Here is an 18069-nt window from a genome sequence, read left to right on the forward strand (position 1 = left end):
ATAATGACCTCTATCTCGTTGTTCCTTTTATCCTCGTTATTCATTTTGATGGCATTTTCCTACCTTGTATTTTCCGAGGTGATCCACTTGGCAGGACAGAACAGCCTCCCTTCCAACTGGAACGGTTAAATTTTTTATGGGGAGACCGAACTCCGGGTCTTCGGACACACGTGTGGTGGCGCCCCATTGCTCGGGAGGAGCTGCAATACAAGAACAAACGCACTTCAGATAATTGTACCTCAAACAAGCTTAGCAACTATGTTTACGGCTTTTCCGAATAAATGGAATCGCATCGTTTACATGCGGTCGCGTCCCATTCCAAGGAGTTGACAATGAAAGCGGCTTAGGCTGGGAGAAAAACTGGCGACTCAGAGTGATATTGGTAGTGTCCAGAAACACACAGCTTCCAGAATTCGATGTCACAAGTCCGGTGCTGTGTAATAAATATCACCATTAACTCTCGAAAACAGCTGCTTGATCTGGGATACATGGGTTATATCAATGAAGACTTCTCCATTGAAGCGGTTAAGAGGACTAGAAAGAATTTACCACCATCGCCCTCAGCATCTTTGCAAACAGTAGGTAACAGTAACATCTCCCAACTCTCACACTGGAAACCTGTTGAGCCACAGGAAATTATCAATTTAGTCTAAAGACTCAAATCCTCAACCAGTAGGGGCAGCTTCGGATTCTCTAATAACCTAATCAAGCAAATAATTGATATAATTGCAATACCTTTGACATTTCTTATAAACAGCTGTCTCTCTCAAGGCACATTAAAACTATCAAAAATAACACCTATCTATTAGAAGGCACTAAAACAGATCTAGACAACTATAGACCAGAGTCGTTGGTACCTGTAACATCCAAAATAATAGAAACAATATCGAAAAATCATGTAATGGCCTATTTCGAATTTAATAATTTTCTAACACCTAGTCAATTTGGTTTCAGATATGGTAAGTCTACCACACATGCTGTGGAAAGAATCTGTGCTAAAATTATAGAAGGTTTCAAAACAAATGAATATGTTGCAATGGTACAGTGCGACCTTAGTAAAGCTTTTGACATGGTACTACATGGCATCTTGCTGAGAAAGTTAGAGCTCTATGGAGTTACTTGAACGACAATGAATGCTCTATCTTGCTTTTTATTAAATAGACAACAACAAACACCGTTTAATAAAAAGATTTCTAACAAAGCAAGAGTTTGGTGAAGGGCACCCTATGGGTCTGCTATCGGACCCTTTTTATTTATTTTTTATGCAAACGATCTCCCCAATTACCTAAGAACAGCTCCCGTTTTATGCCCTGACGACACTACATTAGTCACATCCAACAAAGATTAAAATATTGCATGGCAAACGGCCAATAATATTTTAAGCAGGGCTAATTAATGGTTTGAAGGCAATGAACTATTCTTCAATGAGATTAAGACCTTAAAATTCACCTTCGCCCTAAAATAAACATGTAACGAAATAGATTGGTAAACGTAGTATTTGGTATGGGTTCAAAATGAATTTTAATCAGATTAATATGTCCAAATACTTTTACCGTGAAGCTGTATTCTATGTGTTAATATGCCGTTTGGTGGATAGGCAACACCGCGACCAGCAAGACATGATCATAAGAAAACCAAGAACTCAATTCCTCAGCATTATTCCTTTGGATTTTTCACTGCTATCAGCTGTTATGGTAGGGATTAAAAAAATGACTGCTCTTAGTTTCTGGACACGCGCTGGTGGCCTCGCTGAGCCATCGATCGATTCCAGCTGATCGCCTTGAGTCACGGGTCAATCAGCACTTGGAAGTCTAAAAGATGAGTTGAAGTCGAATGGGAATGAGGGGAATTAAAAGGGCCGCCTTGAGCACGTTGATAAGCATTGAGGGAGTGGAGGTGAGTCACACACGGTCACACAAGCGATCGCGGGGAAGGAGAAAAGGCTTCAGTTTGCCTTTAGTTTGTGCGTGTGTTCGTTTGTTCTGCTCTCGTCTGTCCTCTGTGTAATGTGTGTAAAGTGTAATTCTGCGTCGTTTGTGCCCTGTGCTGCTGGTGTTGGATTATTCTTCTTGCAGTAAGACTGAATTGCTAGTTACTTCCATTATTGCGAATTATTTTCAGAAATTTGAGTGCGTGCGAGTACTTCAAGCGACTGCTGTTGATGTGTTGTGTCGGAGTGTTAAGCATGTTGATGGTGGAATATACTCGTCGACATTGACCTGTAAGTCTCATTACTGGCGCTTCGTGACTTGTAATTAATTCTAAAGACACAAAGTAAGCACATATTTGCTCTACTCGTACTTAATTACATGTGATATTGATTACTTCAAAACGACAATGTATTCGATGGAATCAATAGGTGAATATTTTCCGAGTTTCCAAGTGGGCCAGGTGGTCCATGATGACCCATGTCGATTTGAGTACTTCCAACGACACTATGAAAGCTTTCGCATTCCTTGTGAAGGCACTTCTAAGAAGTGGTATATGTTCTAGGGATCATGGTAATCTATGTGGTCTTTACTGAGTGGTAATCGTTAACCATCACGATTGAACTCTAAAGAAAAACTTGTTCTGTGGATAACATTTTTTACATTTACATATATTGACTTGTCTGCTTGAAGTAAATGAAATGTAGATTACGTTTTATTTGTAAATTTAACCGGCTGCCTGCCGGATTTAGCAGTGAAGTGATCGTGGCGATGCAAGGGCGTGGTCAGTTGAAGGACTTCACGGATTTACTAGATGAATCTTAAGAATAAGATAAGTGCTGTGTCGGGTTTAATCATAGATCTTTTATACAGTAGATGGCGCTTTCCCCTAGCCCCTTAAGCCGATGTCCCACGGTCAAATTTGCGTCAAAATATTTTGATCAAAATTTTTGTCCAAAAAACATTTTATTTTTTTTTATTTTGATACAACTGGACTGGGGGTGTCCCACGATGCATCTCATTTTGATCAAAAACAAACGAAAGACGATATTTATGTAAACAACTAGGAAACTTGTGGAGGTGGAGGATTCTTTCTTTTTAAGCAGGCGAAATTGTTTGAACAGGCCTCTTGAACATTAAAGATGCGAAAAAAAGAAAACAGAAGGAATGCTGAACTTGGCCTTGGCTGGAAAAGGGGTATGAAAGCGTTGGAATAAGCATGCTAAACATGTTGGAGAAGGAGATGGTCGCCGATGTTCCCGTTTATTATCGATAATAATTGACGACAAGTCAGGATATTTTCATGTCCCTTATCAGCAAGGTTGAGGGCAGAATAAAACGCCAGGATACAAACGTGAGGCAGTTTATTCCCGCGAGGAAAATGTTATTAATAAATGATGGACATTGTGGTTGAGGAGATGTTATGAATAGTGCTGTAAGCGTGCATTTAAATCACATTTTTCTCTCCTAATCTAGCAGTTTCTAAAATAAGGTCCTATAATCATAGTAATAGAAACGGGCAGCTGTAGTGTTTCACAGGTACAATCGTCAGTTCATACTAGTCATTTCTCCAGCTGCTCGCTCGCATTGTATGCCTTCCATAAAGCGTAAAATTCGGCCTCGATACCTTAAGTAAATCTTTTATTATTTCCAAAACATCCCTCCTGGTATTGCGATTCTAAAGATCGCTTTCTTTCTGTTTAAGATCAACTGATTATTACGGATTTCCTATTTGAGAGCTTCCATCGCCTGTCACTAAGACAAATTTTTGCTCATATTTACCTTTAGGGCCACACCAGGCGATGAAATAGACGATCACGAACGTATATATATATTTGAAATAATGTTTTGTGAATTCACTTCGTGGTATGGTGATATTATAAATTTAAAACTAAACCTTTTAGTATTCCATACAATACTAATGAAAAAACTCAACCGGTTTCGATCTTTTCAGGTCCTTATCTAGAGGTTTACGATTAAGATAACGACCTGAAAAGGTGGAAACCGGTTGGGTTTTTAATGCATACTGTGTGGAATACAACAAAGTTTATTTTTGTGTCCATAAATATACATAATTATTAATTAAAATACTCATGCAGACGATAAATAAGTTTAACGTATTTGGCCTGTGTGTCAGCGCTTGGCGATGCTTTTTTGTCAAAGGCCCTGTGATTGGTTGGTTTCATCCAATTGGATGAAAATTTAAAACCTGTCCTATCCATTTGTACAAATCGGTGATTTGTACAAACGATAGGACCAAAAGCCAGTTGGACAAAATTTTGACCGTGGGACAGGGTGCGCGTCAGTTGCATCAAATTTTGATCAAAATATTTTGACGCAAATTTGACCGTGGGACATCGGCTTTACGGCCGGAGCGCGTAGCCAACATACCGCCCCGCCATACCGTGCCTATTTTGCTATTTATTTTTATTTACGTTTTGCTGTATTATATATGAACCTGATAGCAAAATAGAGTTAATATCAATTCAGCTTTAAGAAGAACTAGTTTCCCCAATTATGCGCAACTGAAGCAGCCTATAGGAATACATGTTTGTTTTCGTTTGTGTCCTTTACAGAGGATCACCTGCGTGCAAAGGCTTTGTTTTTATACGTAAATAAATTTGACAGCAGTTAGCAATAACACAGAGGTAGATTACATGGTTTGAAAAAAATGTATACACAACCATAGACTATGAATTTCAACCACCAATCCAGTGCATTAATGAGTAATCTTATACAAATTATAGGTACTATCTTTTATCAATAATACGCCATTAATAGAATGTCATTGTTAACTAACCATGGGCTTCATTAATGGATAAAAGGCAATTCTAAGGAAAGGCACCATCAATGTTGCATGACTTTCAAAGCCAGAGAAGAACCAGCTGATTATTCCTCCTATCTGGTAATTATCTCTCGTTGCTCAGAGCAAATTGATGAAAATACAACTTAAGATTCCTCAGAATGTTTATTAACAAAAGTACCCGCAATACTCACAGTGCCAGCATTGAGTTTATGATATTTTATACGTGAACATCTGTCGTACGTAATTCAGTGCGCATAAAATGATTAAATATGCTTCAACATGTACTAGTAAGAAATTCTTGTTTATTAAAGAAACCTTACACGATATACGTCCACTGGAGGTGTAATAAAAACATCGCAGATAATAAAGTTCATTCGAAGATGTATTGCCGACAATGGAAAACAAGGTTTGAATACATAAGTGAAGATCAAATTTCACTCCATCAAAGAAGACTATAAATTTTACATTCTAAATGACCACAAGTATGTAAAAATTTAGATTTTCATTAAAGAAGTTGATTCAGAACATCAAATTGAAAGTTTTCTCAATATTCTAATGAAACAATAAGGTACAGCAATACACACCGTGCAATTACCAAAAAGCAAAACATGTACTACTCAGTTTTTTGCGATTAGTTCTGGGAACTGTACAACTGCATTTACAATAGGCCGTCCAAATATCTTTCCTCCTTTTCAGTAGAAATGGTATATCCTACGAGTAGAAATAAATACTTTTGATATCAATCATGAAAAATATGTTCATATATTTGGTAAAACATAGGGGAACCCGGTGCGGAACGGGGTAAGCGATTTTAAGTGCGATATAAAGCAGGAGTAAATATAACTAGTCCAAATTGTTGTTGTTTAACATATAAGCAACACCAACCTGGGCTAGATATAGTTATTGCCGCTTGCGCAGCACCTTTTTCGCGTTTAAAAAAATCGCTTACCCCGTTCCGACCAGCCACCTCGTTCCGCCCCGTGTTCCCCCGTATATAAATTTCATAGAATTCCAAAATGAGGATAGACAGCATCCATTAAACAGAATATGCAAGAAAAAAGGGTTTAGAAATAACATAATAGTAATTAGAAACCATACAGTCTAAACGAGATTCAGTTAACATAGGGCATAGAAAAAAGAGGAACCTGAAGAGCTGATTAAGGGCTCAGCCTCAGCTCACACTCAAATAGGCATAATGTAGCCTAAAATAGTCTTTACAGTTACATGCATGGAAGCCATACAGATTCTGTAAAATACATTTTGCTCAGGTAGCCGAATGAGTTGAAAATACATTGAAAATAAATCTTACTTGATCTAAAACTTGATTGATTATTAGGTATTCGAATATTATTGCACGAACGAAGTTATTTGTCTGATTTTCTTCTAAATCTTGCTCCAGGATATAGTCCCTTAAATGTAGAAATAGGGAAGTAATAGCTGTGAATACTTCCATCGTCTATACACGGAAAATATCCTTGTTCCGTAACTTGCCGGATTATTGAGATACCCTGAATTATTTTATTTTCTTATTAAATACGCATGCACTGCATTACACGTATCGTTACGCAGTATTAAATATATCCATGGCTAATATGGCATTAAATTTAACGAGAAAAACTTAGCAGTGAAAAGAAACACAAATTTCTTTCAGGAATCCCTCATCGCAACCGAAGGCACTACGCGTATTCACCACCATGCTGACCCGAGTCACGTGGTAGACGACAAGCTTATGTTGACCACGTTTACGTGACGTCATGCGCCATCTACCTATATGAAAGATCTATGGGTTTAATTTCTGAATCGGATATTACATATAGGGAGGACTAATCAATTCGTTGGACGTGGGTCACGCATTCGGGCTTTTAGGTTTTAGTTGAAAAATCATCGCTTGGAGAGTTCGTCTATTGAATATGATATTTTTTGCATGAGTACCTATTAGTATTTTTTTTACGGAATTACACAATGTAGCGATGTATTTTAGGATTCATTAGCATACAACGATGTTGATAACACAAATTACTATATTTTTTTTTAATTTTAAAATATTATTGTTATTTCATATTGCAACTTATGCCGAGTTTTTTCGGAAAGCACATTCAACATTTGATCGATTTTAATGTGCCAGTAGTGAAAATTAGTATTGACTGAGTGCAATGATTTTTCGACAATAGTTCGCTTTTAGATGAATATTTCTATAGAAGAAATTTCCAATTCACTATTATCGTTAGCTCTCTCTTCATTTTTTTTGAACATTCAGAAACTTTTGAGACAGTGGTGTAAAACCCCGTATCAAACGATTTTACCACTTCTCCTGGTGAGGGCATTCACTTGGTACGGACATGATTTCCACCTCAAATTCTTTAATGTACGTATTATTCAACATAAGAATAAGTCATTTAGTCACAAGCGCTCGGATTGTATCCTTGGTAGAAAGTTTAACACTATGTTTCAGAACTCGAACACCACGTTATTCATATTCAAGCGTTACTGCGGTGGAAGCTAAAGTAATTTCTCTCAGAATTTTAATCCATTATGGATATCATGGTGTTCGTTTTCCTTTTTTAAATATTAGCCAGGGATGCCGACTTAACAAAAAATATTGGGGGGCCCAAACCGGGGACATTGTCCCGGGAAATTTTTTAAGTAGTGAGTTTCAAGTTTTTAAAAGTATTTTAGAAGAGTCACATGATCAACATTAGAACCCTGATAACTCGAATCTCGATATCTGGACACTCAGGGGAAAATCGACAAGCCTGGCACATTTTTTCCTCATACCCATGGCGAATTTATGAGGGGGCTCGGGCCCCCTCAGGACCCATGGAGTCGGCGCCACTGATATTAGCAACCCATGTTCCGACTTAGAAAGTCATTTTGAAATGTAAAGTCACTTTCAAAAGTCTGTCCCCTTAGTCTGCGCGAGCAACTACGTTTTCCGCTGGGCTCGAACTTCGGGTATCGCCTATACCTTAGGTATGTGCTTTGAAAGGGCCAATTGGACTTACTCTCACCTCCCCCCCCCGAAAGTCTTACCGAGGGATTATTCAGTATTCCTAAATTTTTCGCGACTTCCCAGACTCCCGGTGCCAGAACACAAGGCGAAGCATAAGTTTTTAGTCACACGATTCTCACCCTGATAGTATTCTGAGATAGATGATCTGAGTAGTCTGGCTTGTTCTAAAAAATACCGAGACGTATCTGCGTCGCAACGCACAAATAAGGAAGAAACGAAAATCGGAATTTTCGTCTGAAAGACTATTCTAAAAGTTAACCACAACATAGCCTTCTAGATTATGCCTTTAACAAACTATTACCAGACACTATCAATACATATTGCTCTATTTTTAAACATTTTAGATAACCTGATAGGAGCATTCATTATTCTAATCACACGAGAAGTCAAACATACTATCCGCATCCGAAATAAATCCGAATAAAGTTAAACTTTGGAAGTAACTGCTTTGTTGCTCGTAAACATTGAAAAATGACTGAAAACCCTTCGCCGCTGACGCATGTGAACGGGAGCACTGATAGAGTAACTGCGACGCATACGATAATAATTAACATCGGGGAATATATTTAGGTTTTTTTCACAAGACCGTTAGGAGGAAAAAATATTGGAGTATTATGCTCGAAATGCTCCAAAAATTTTATTTGCAGTTTATGTGCTGTGTAAGTTCGCCAAAAGAGACTCGGATGTTCCTCTATCCTCCTCACGCGATGGGTTATTCGCCGGAAAAATCCTTAAAGTCTTCTCCGCTTTCTTCGTGGGGAGGAGGGGAGGGCTCACGGGGCCTTCCTGCCTCTTAAATCGTGCTTGGGGCTCTGGGCGAGGGTTAAAGTAGTCAAGTTGCACCATTTGCAAAACCCGATCAAGTCAAATTAATCCCCAGTGGACTAGGAACGCGTGCGCAGTACGCGAAGGTCGCCTTTGGAGAATAACGGAGACGGCTGCTCTGGGTTTGCGGACCGACTTTTGAAACTGACTGTCACTATCAAAAGGGGTTCTTGGAATCACTGTTGTTTTTGTTGTCAACTCCCTGGTGAGGACTTCGGTAATATGGAGCCACATGCACTTTATAAATTAGAGCATCAATTATAAAAAAATCTAAATATTTTTGGGCTCCCAATCAATTTTAAATAAGTTTATTTTAAATTTCGATGAACTTCAAAGTTTTTCTTTTTCTGGTTTTCTTTACATGTATTCATGTGCAATCCATTCATGTGTGGGTGAGGGCCTTATGTTTTAAAAATGAGTTAAGGTGTCTCCCAAATAAAAAAGTTTTTTTTTGAAATGGGCACTACCCTTTTTTCCACCATTATCAATATTGATTTCTAGTTTTGAGGAAAAATAAGCACTGATTTTCATAAGTTGTGATTTTTTTCACTTGCAGGAAGATTGGAAAGGGAAGATATTGTTCTATGAAAGGCCGCCCACCATCCGGTGGAACACATGGGTGAGTAATCATCTTTTGATCCGTGCATTGGACGGTCGCTTTCTATTGCAGAGACAAGTAAATATTTACTGATAGGAAAAAAAAAACAAATCAGAACCCTCCTTTACTGATTTCGTTGACACGAAATTTGGAATGCTTTGTATCAATCTTGTACGAAAATGTATTCGCGTACTTATGGTTCAAGGTCACACTTGGCCTCGCTTGCGTGAGTTTAATAATGTTGTGATTTATGTGTGTGTGTGTAAATTGTCTTTCGATGCACGTATCGGATGAAGCCGGTTTCAAATTCCTGTCACATTATCTTGCCACAGCATTCCCGCGGCTTCCAGTTTAGCGATCAATTAGACCTCTTATGCCGAAAGGGGAACCAGTGAGTGGGAGTTCGGCTTTATCCATCACCATCGTCTCACATAAGGCCCTTCATTCTCGTACGCAGACATCTTGCTGATTAATCCAACGTCAGAAAAGCGTTTCCGGCGATCAAATCTTAAAGAAAATGTCCGGATGCAAAGTATGACAAAAACGTCGATGTCGTCTCGGAGTCTTCCGTGGCATACAGAACTTGTGGATTTCTCCATTTTCGGGTTATCGCCGCGTTTCGTGGTCAGAGGTGACGATAGTTTCGCCAGGATTCCACCAGGTGTCTTCAGGTCGAAGTGGTGCTCATCCATTCCGTGTTTTTGCCGCGTATATATAACTCTCCCTCCTCGCGGCCGTGGTGTTGTTGGCCGGCTACCCTTGCTGCTGCGCCGTGATTGGTTGGAATTCTAAACACTCTCTTCCAGGCGTTGGTTGATATTGTATCCGTCTTCTCTATTAACATTTTTGGGCGTTTATATTATCTCTATTGCCTCCCTTATCAGCCTGGGGTATTACCTCTTTTCTTTTGCGGTGAAATTTCGCTTCGTCAAATATTATATTATGCCCAGGCTCGCTCCAAGCATGCTCGGCAACTGCTGAGAGGTCGAATTTCTTGTTCTGTGTGGCCCTCTTGTGCTCGTGCAGGCGGACCTTCATGGATCTGCATGTTTCACCGATGTATGATTTACCGCATGAGCATGGTATGCGATATACCCCTTCGTTGTGATTATTTGAAATCTTGTCTTTCGGTTTTGGAATAATCTGGTTTATTTTTGTCACGCATTTGAATCTCGTGACGACGCTCTTCTTCTTCTTCTTTAGGATTCTGGAGATCTTTTCACTTGTGCCGGCGACGTGCGGGATGGTAGCATATGTTTTATGTGGTGCGTCGTCACCTCTCACCACGAAACGCGGCGATAACCCGGAAAATGGAGAAATCCACAAAAATGTCGACGATTCACATCAAAGCCATCCTTTCATTATTATGGTTGTGCTGCGGTGGTATCTTTTAAATTATTTTCACGACTCGTGTTTTTAAAAATCTCATTCCCAAATTTTTATAAGAGTCATAAAAAATTGTAATCTTCCTTTTTGGCGGAATTGCAATTAATCCTGATGGAAAAGTCATGGTTTGACGGAGAAAGTTGAAAAATTAGAATCTTAACCGGTGACGTGCGGTCTGAGAGTCCTCTGCGTTTTTCAAATTATGAATACTTTCACATTGACTGTTTTTAAATATCTAAAATCATCGTTACCTTCAAATTTTTGTGTAAGACGGATATAACTATATTGAAATTAAACGTCATTATTATTCAGTTCTGTAAATTTACAAATAAATTCGATTTTCGGTCTGAGAGACCACAAGTCACGCCTGCAGAATGCATCAAGAGAAGGAATAAATGAAATAATAAATTCAATTGTTTCCTATTAGTTATCCATCTTTCTTTGACATTTGAGGCGTTATTTTGAATAATGGCGAGATATTGACGCTTAAAAACGATAACAATACCGCAAGTGCTTTTTATATCAGTTTTTGGATCTTGCTTTAAATTAATTTTTTAACCGAAAAATTGATTCGTATTGGTGGCGCATAAAATATAAAGTTTCAAATAGTTAAGAAGGGAAAGAAACATAAACTTAAGCAATAAAAATGTCGTCGCTACATTTCATGAATATTTTATTTATTGCTGTCTCCCAGACCGCAGGCCACTGGTAGTGTAACAAATATTTCACGTCACTGGTTAAGGGATTAGGTGAGTGTCTAATTGGAAAGGTATTTAAAAGAAGCGTGTCTTTATCGTCCTAAACCTTCTCCTATTAATGAATTTTCCAATACAACTCCTTGCAACCGTCTCATTGGTTTGATTTCCGTTTGCTGTCCTCTTTGCCCGCGTTTCCTGAAATATCCCTTTACATTTCTTCGGCAGTTCGTATTATTTTTAAAGTGCTCAAGCCATTGATAAACGCATTGTTTTCATTTAATTCGTCAGGAAATTCCATTTCTGAGCTGTGTTCGTTCCGACATTAATCTTATCAGTCTTATTAATTTCCCCCCTCATACAGTTAACATCCCCTTGTCTGCAAATCCAGACTCAAAGACTCTAAAAAGAAGCAACTGTTATTCCACTAGGTGTGAATATGGTAAATATTAACAATGAAAACCACCAGAAATTAGCCAGTTAGATTAGTTAAATTAGAACTTCCCTGTTAGTTAGGCGATTCTCACTCAGGTAAGCAGTTGAACATGTAAAAAACACGTTGATTGCAATAGAAAATAGAAGCATTGCACATTAAAGGAAGGAATAAAAATCGGAAATTAAGTCTGAAAGAGCATTTTAAAAGTTACCTGCATAATAATCTGCAAGATAATGTCTTTACTACAGGAATACCAAATATTACTAAAACTGTGTATTGCTCTATTTTGAAGTATTTTAGATACTCTTTAACGGAACTCTAATGCTATTATAGGCTTTTAATTCCTAAAGCATTTGCTGGGATACATACTATATCATAGTTCTCTATTTGTCTCATCATACGAGAAGTAAAAAAATACTAATGTGCGGTTATGCATTGTCTTTCCTTTGACATGATATTCCTTCATGTCTTCACTAATGTTTTCATGATCAAATATTGAAATAATAATCAATGTATTTCAGATATCAGTATGTAATTTATGAAAATGGAAAAAGAAGAAACTTGGTGATTTCACATGAAATATTTATTCACACATTTTTGCTGCTAAAAATGTGCGAATAAATATTTCATGTGAAAGTACAAAGTTCCTTTTTTTCATTTTTCATAATGAATCGCTTTCACAAAGTTACGCCTCAAACCATCAATTATGCAATTTGACCACATTTTGATATTAATCGAAATTTCGAATATCTATATTATTATCCCAACGTAGACACTACTTGTTTTCATTTTTTTGCCATGTTAAGACACATCAAATACACCTTTTATATTTTCCCATTTAATTGAGAGCTCCGACTAAGTCTTTTTCGTTCGTTTGTTTTTCCTCCGAGGATCAGTGGGGGAGAGAGAGGAGAGGACGAGAGTGGGGATGTGAATGGAATGAAAGCGCAATCGTTGGTTCGAACAGGCGTCATTGTAAATTGAAGTGGGTGTTATGGTTGGGGGGGGGGGGGGGGAAGGAGTTCGCAAAACGCTGCACATTGAAAAGTGGAATACGTTTATCAAATAAAGTCCCTATTTCACTTGAGATCGGCAGTTAAATAATTTTTTCCATGATCATCATGCATAGTTCATTCACTATCATAATACCTCGTAGATGTTGTTCTAAATATCTTTCTCAAAGCAAACACGGACCAATACCTGCTCATGGTGTACACGGACGTAAAAAAAGGACGCGACTTCCTAAGACGCATTGTGGTCTAAAAATTATTTCCCTCACCGTCTATAAATATCAGGTTACTTCTTTCAGTGAAAAATTATATCTTTAGAGCAATTCGATCCTATCCAACTGCTCTTCTAAAACATATAGTCTATAAATTATCTCCCTTCATGAAGTAATCGCCTACCGGTATTTTTTCCGGGGACAATTTAATATCCTTCTAATTTTTTCTATGTCCAATATGGGAGTGTGTTGTGATTTTCAAATAATAGGCTCTTCTTCTTTCCGATAGAACTTAAACTGAGGGAATAAATGCTATTATACTTGTTAACGTTGAAAAATGACTGAAAATCCCTCGCCGCCGATAACTCAAGTCGACGCCCAGTTGGCATGGAACGCATAAGAGGTACTCCAATACACACTTACATAATAATACCTACATAATTACAGATAATAATTAAATGTTTTAAAAATCGTTCATTTACTTTTCTCAAATAAACCGTTCTGGAATTGAGCCTTAATTTAATTTTATAACCCTAACTCCTAACTTGTTATTACAAAAAATATTGTGGCAAATCATCAATTGATTTTTAGAAAATATTTTAACATTTACATTTTTCTCTCGGACCACTCTCCTCCTTTAGAAGTACATTCCGTTGACTTATGATACAAGCCTGTTGGTGTAACAGCTTCTCCATATCATAATCATTAGACCTACCGCTTCAATTATGAACTATCAATCCCGCCCATGTCCGTTACATATTATTATCAATATACTTTTAAGAACCTTAAGCAAGAGCTGTGCTGAATATTCGAATGAGACAAATAGCTGGTGTGACTTGATTTTCAAGTTTACTCATTTCAAAATGGTTGAGTAAGTTATTATATGTGGTTTTGAAAATATGATATATTATTTTAAGAAATTGTTTAAACATCGTCAAAAGTGATCCAAAATAGTCAAATCATTTTCTTTCCCTCCTATAACAGCTATGTAATCGCCAAATTGTAGCATATAAATTTTTCTCCGTGGCTTTCTCTCTGGAGTGTGAGGAAGTACTGAGGTAAAATGGAAAAGATCTATCTTTCTATCCTTAACATTTCAAGTAGTAAGTGTCAAGAAATGAGAGCAAAATGTGTGGTGCGTACCATTGCGACGACATCGCCACTGTGCTCCAATTTTTCCCTGGGTCACTTCCTCCCCCTCAACCGCAACCTACACTCTTATCCCAGCAAACTAAATCCCGCACCCTCTCGCTAATCCCCCTCCCAGCCCCCCCTGCTCCGTGTCACAGCGAACCCACGGCGGACCTTGGGGAGGATCGCATTCTCATCAGCTGTAAATGCAGTCTCGCCTTTCCTCCACTTTGTCCTCCTTTCCGTTCACATTCCGTCAGTGTCGCATCTTGTCCATCGTGGAGCGCTGGGTGCGAAGTGAGCGGCGTCCCATTAACGCGAAGAGGTGGCGTGTATCGATTCTGTCGACGGTGTCAAGTTCTCCTGAAGGTAAAGTTTTAAAAGAGAACGCCTACGATATGGTGAAGAAAAATTGATAGAAAGCTGGTAGAAAATTTTTTATTTCCTCCTTAATTTCAATAATGGAAACTAAAATACAAATTAAACTCATATTTTCCGTTTACCACTTCCCTCACAAAATTCCGGCGTTGCCATTTCAGTGGAGGCAATCAGCTTAAATTTGATCATTTTTCGTAAAATCCTAATTTCTCATCGTAGAACCTCGATCAAAAGACGCATTTAATCGCTCAACGGCAATGAGTATGATAGGGGTATTTATTTCCCTCTAGGTATTGGAATTAATAAAGTAAAAAAGGTACTACGACAGGTCATATCGGCAGCGGTTACTTCATGCTGTGACGCCCATCTCCCGAGGACCCTGATTATCTCTGAGAGCCCGAAAAAGGGTTCGAAAAAGGGTCGCCCTTCGGTCCAGTATAACCTGGCTATTTCTTGCCCCACAAAACTACCACTAACCCATCTTTTTCCTTGACTCAAAACTTATTCTTGTAAAAATAACAAGTTTGAAACAGCCCGCGAAATTTATGGAAAACCTAGATCTTCAAGTTGATGTGACCGAAGTCGTGTGTATCTTGCTTTAAGTCTCGTTTATCATGTTCATTCCTCACTCATTTAGTTTGCTAATTCATTGCGCAACGTGTACTCTTCAGAACTCGACATACCTTTATTCCGTTAGCGCGGTGAAACGAAGAAGTGTATCTTTTCTTATTTATCTACAATAGGGTGGTTTCCTGTTAATTTTTTGTTGCCTAAATCGAATGAGTATTACTCCTGGAGTACGCATTTCACGCTTTCAGATTTTTAAATGACGATATCTATTTTTCGCGATTAATTGAAAAGTGAAAATTTTCAAGCGCGCGAAAACGCGACGGCTAAGTATGAATTCTGGGGAAACCCCGTTTGACGTCATTCTCGATCCCGCTTTCGCCGTGTGAGGTGACCTTGGGGCGATGATATTGTGCGCCGCTGTGATGCTGGCTGCTAGCAGGTAGCAGAGTACCCTGCTAGAAGGTAGCGCTTGGCTTAAATAAGGATTATTAATACCTTATCAAGCGAAGGAAACGTTCCGACCTTAGGCAGTTTTAATAGGTGATTATTAAGAGATGTTTCCCTGAGCTGTGTACCTCATGCATGCATTGGTAACGTCAGACGATGTGAAACTCATATATACTCTTATAGAAACTAGGTCCCTGTGACGTCACGTGGAGTGGTATAGCATGGACGCCAAACTGGCCTTTTCAAACGCGGTTAAAATTGACCATTGCCATTCGTATAAACTGGGATTTGTAAAACCAAATAATTTGTATATTATGAATACACTAATGGTGGGTAATGAATCGCAATCAATGCATTTTGTTTTCTTTGATGAAGGAAACTACCCTATTGTCTTTTATCTCATTCATGCCCTCACGCGAGGGCAGCCTTTTAAGTGTCGGGAATGAAGAAAACTATAAGAGGTACAATGACGCAATTTTTTTATTCTTTTCCAAAGTACTCTCCACGATGGTCAATGCACTTTTGCGTTCAATGGAACCAGTCCTTATAACATTCATTCCATAGCAAAGTAGGGGTAGCCGAAGTGGCTGTTTTGTAGGCATCAACCGCTTCTTCAGACGTCTCGAAGCGCTTTCCTCGTAGCATATTCTTGATTTTGGGGAGTGCGAAAAATTTGTTGGGGCTTAAGTCCGGGCTGTATGGAGGATGATCAAGAATTTAGAAGTTTTGCTGTTCCAAAAACGACTTTGTGACTAGAGCGGTGTGTGAGCTTGCATTGTCATGTTGCGTCGATACGATATGTGTTATCTTTCCGAAGCTCGACGATCACTTCCGGTAAGCAAAGGGTCGTACGCCATTGAGCATTAACTGTTCTTTGATTTTCAAGAGCAATTGTCGCTACATTCCCTGATTTGGCTACGATCGATGCGACCATTTTCTTGGTAACGCTGCGAGAGCGAACAACTTTTGTCGGTTTCCGCTCACTTTGGAAGACCCATGCTGAAGATCGGCGTTTTGATTCAGGCTCGCAGCTATAGATCCATGATTTATCGCCACTTACGATGTTGTGAACTTGCTTTGATGCTCCTGAGTTGAATCGTTGCAGCGTATTTCGACACCATTTGACTCGAGCTGCGTTCTGTTCTTCCGTGAGGAGGTGCGGTGTCCAGCGGAAAACAATTTTTCAACACCTAATTCTTCGTGTAAGATCTTTTAAACTGAGATCCCTGAGATGTCCAATGTTGCCTAAATCTCTCGGCATGTAACATGACGATCTTCCATAATCATGTTACGTACAGCATCCACATTTTCTTGAGTGACGGCGGTTTTTGGTCGCCCTTCACGCGGTTCGTCACTGAGGCTAGAGCGTCCTCGCTGAAACTCTCCATACCAGCGATAAACGGTTGTCTTTGATGGTGCTTCTTCGCCGAAAACAACAAAATTTCTACGACGCATTCTTGTTGGGTGAGGCTTCGTCGAAAGTTATAGAATATAAAACTATCGTGCGATACTGTTCATGACTTAATTCCATCTCGTACAGCGACACGCCGCCGTATCACACCGATCTTAATGAAACTTTGCATGGGCATTATCCAACTCAAAAAGTTGTTTATAAACACCATTTATAGTTGCGAGGTGATAAGGAACGTTCTATTTGCGACACTTAAAAGGCTACCCTCGCACTTATTTACTCCTCCAAGGATTGAATAACGTAGAGCGTCTTTGGTTGTTGTCTTTCTTGTGCTTGTTAAGTATCTTCATGTACACTAAAGTGGCGAGATAATGTTTCCGGAACCGTTCATTCTCCCGGGAACTTTAAGAATAATATCTCTCTCGATAAAACGAATCTGCAAATGATTGGGGGAAATCTAATATTATGCAATCTAATTAAGTATCAGGAGGCAATTTGCTGCTGTTTTTATATGTGTTTTAAATATGCGGGATGGGTGTAATAGCCGTTTCCAATCCATTCCCCTAAGGCTCGAGGTTAAACTCACATCGTCTCATCCAGAAATAATTCGACGAATGCTTCTGCAGTTTCAGTGGTATTCCTCCTCATTTACCAAATGAGGGGTGTTACTTCTGGTCCATTCAGATATAGCGGTCCTCAAGGCTGTTAAGTAATTATGTAAGGTTTTGCATTGGCACGGAGCATAAGTGATACTTTCATCGGCAAAAATTGTTGGTCGGCTGTTCATTGTGATAGAATGCAATCCCGTGTGCGGTACCTAGTCGCCTACGGCTACTCACGTAGTTGAAATAGGTGTGTTTATCTATTCAGCCTCTATAAGCCTGCTATCTATGCGAAGCTTTCGTTTCATGGAAATGGAATTGGATGCTTGCTAATTGGACGTACTTCCTTTGCATAATAAAAAACCTCGTCTCTATTCAAGATAGGTTGAATTCTATTGATTAGCAGTCATTCCGAATAGTTACTGAATCTATTTTATTTGTCGCCAACTAGGTATAACTGCAACTCATGAAACAAGTCGTTATAGCGTCTTGAAATTATCAAATCCCATTTACTGTGAGGCAAAACTGGTGTTGTGAATTAAAATACGATTTTGGAAAACAGAAGCATTCCAATGAGGAGCTCCCATGCCATTTCTTTTCTGGAATTTCCCGATAGTCGTTTGC

General features: G+C 38.8%; 1 protein-coding gene across 2 annotated transcripts in view; it reads right to left on the reverse strand.

Annotated features, from left to right (window-relative positions):
* Positions 1-18069, reverse strand: part of LOC124166817 (lachesin-like) — a 761748-nt gene that overhangs the window by 193241 nt on the left and 550438 nt on the right. For both annotated transcript variants that reach the window (XM_046544510.1, XM_046544509.1), the window contains exon 2: positions 64-200. In XM_046544510.1, coding sequence (XP_046400466.1) covers positions 64-200 — 137 coding nt within the window. The remainder of the gene's footprint in view (positions 1-63; positions 201-18069) is intronic.

Source organism: Ischnura elegans, chromosome 10, assembly GCF_921293095.1.
Source record: "Ischnura elegans chromosome 10, ioIscEleg1.1, whole genome shotgun sequence".
In the NCBI taxonomy this organism is placed as follows: Eukaryota; Metazoa; Arthropoda; class Insecta; order Odonata; family Coenagrionidae; genus Ischnura; species Ischnura elegans.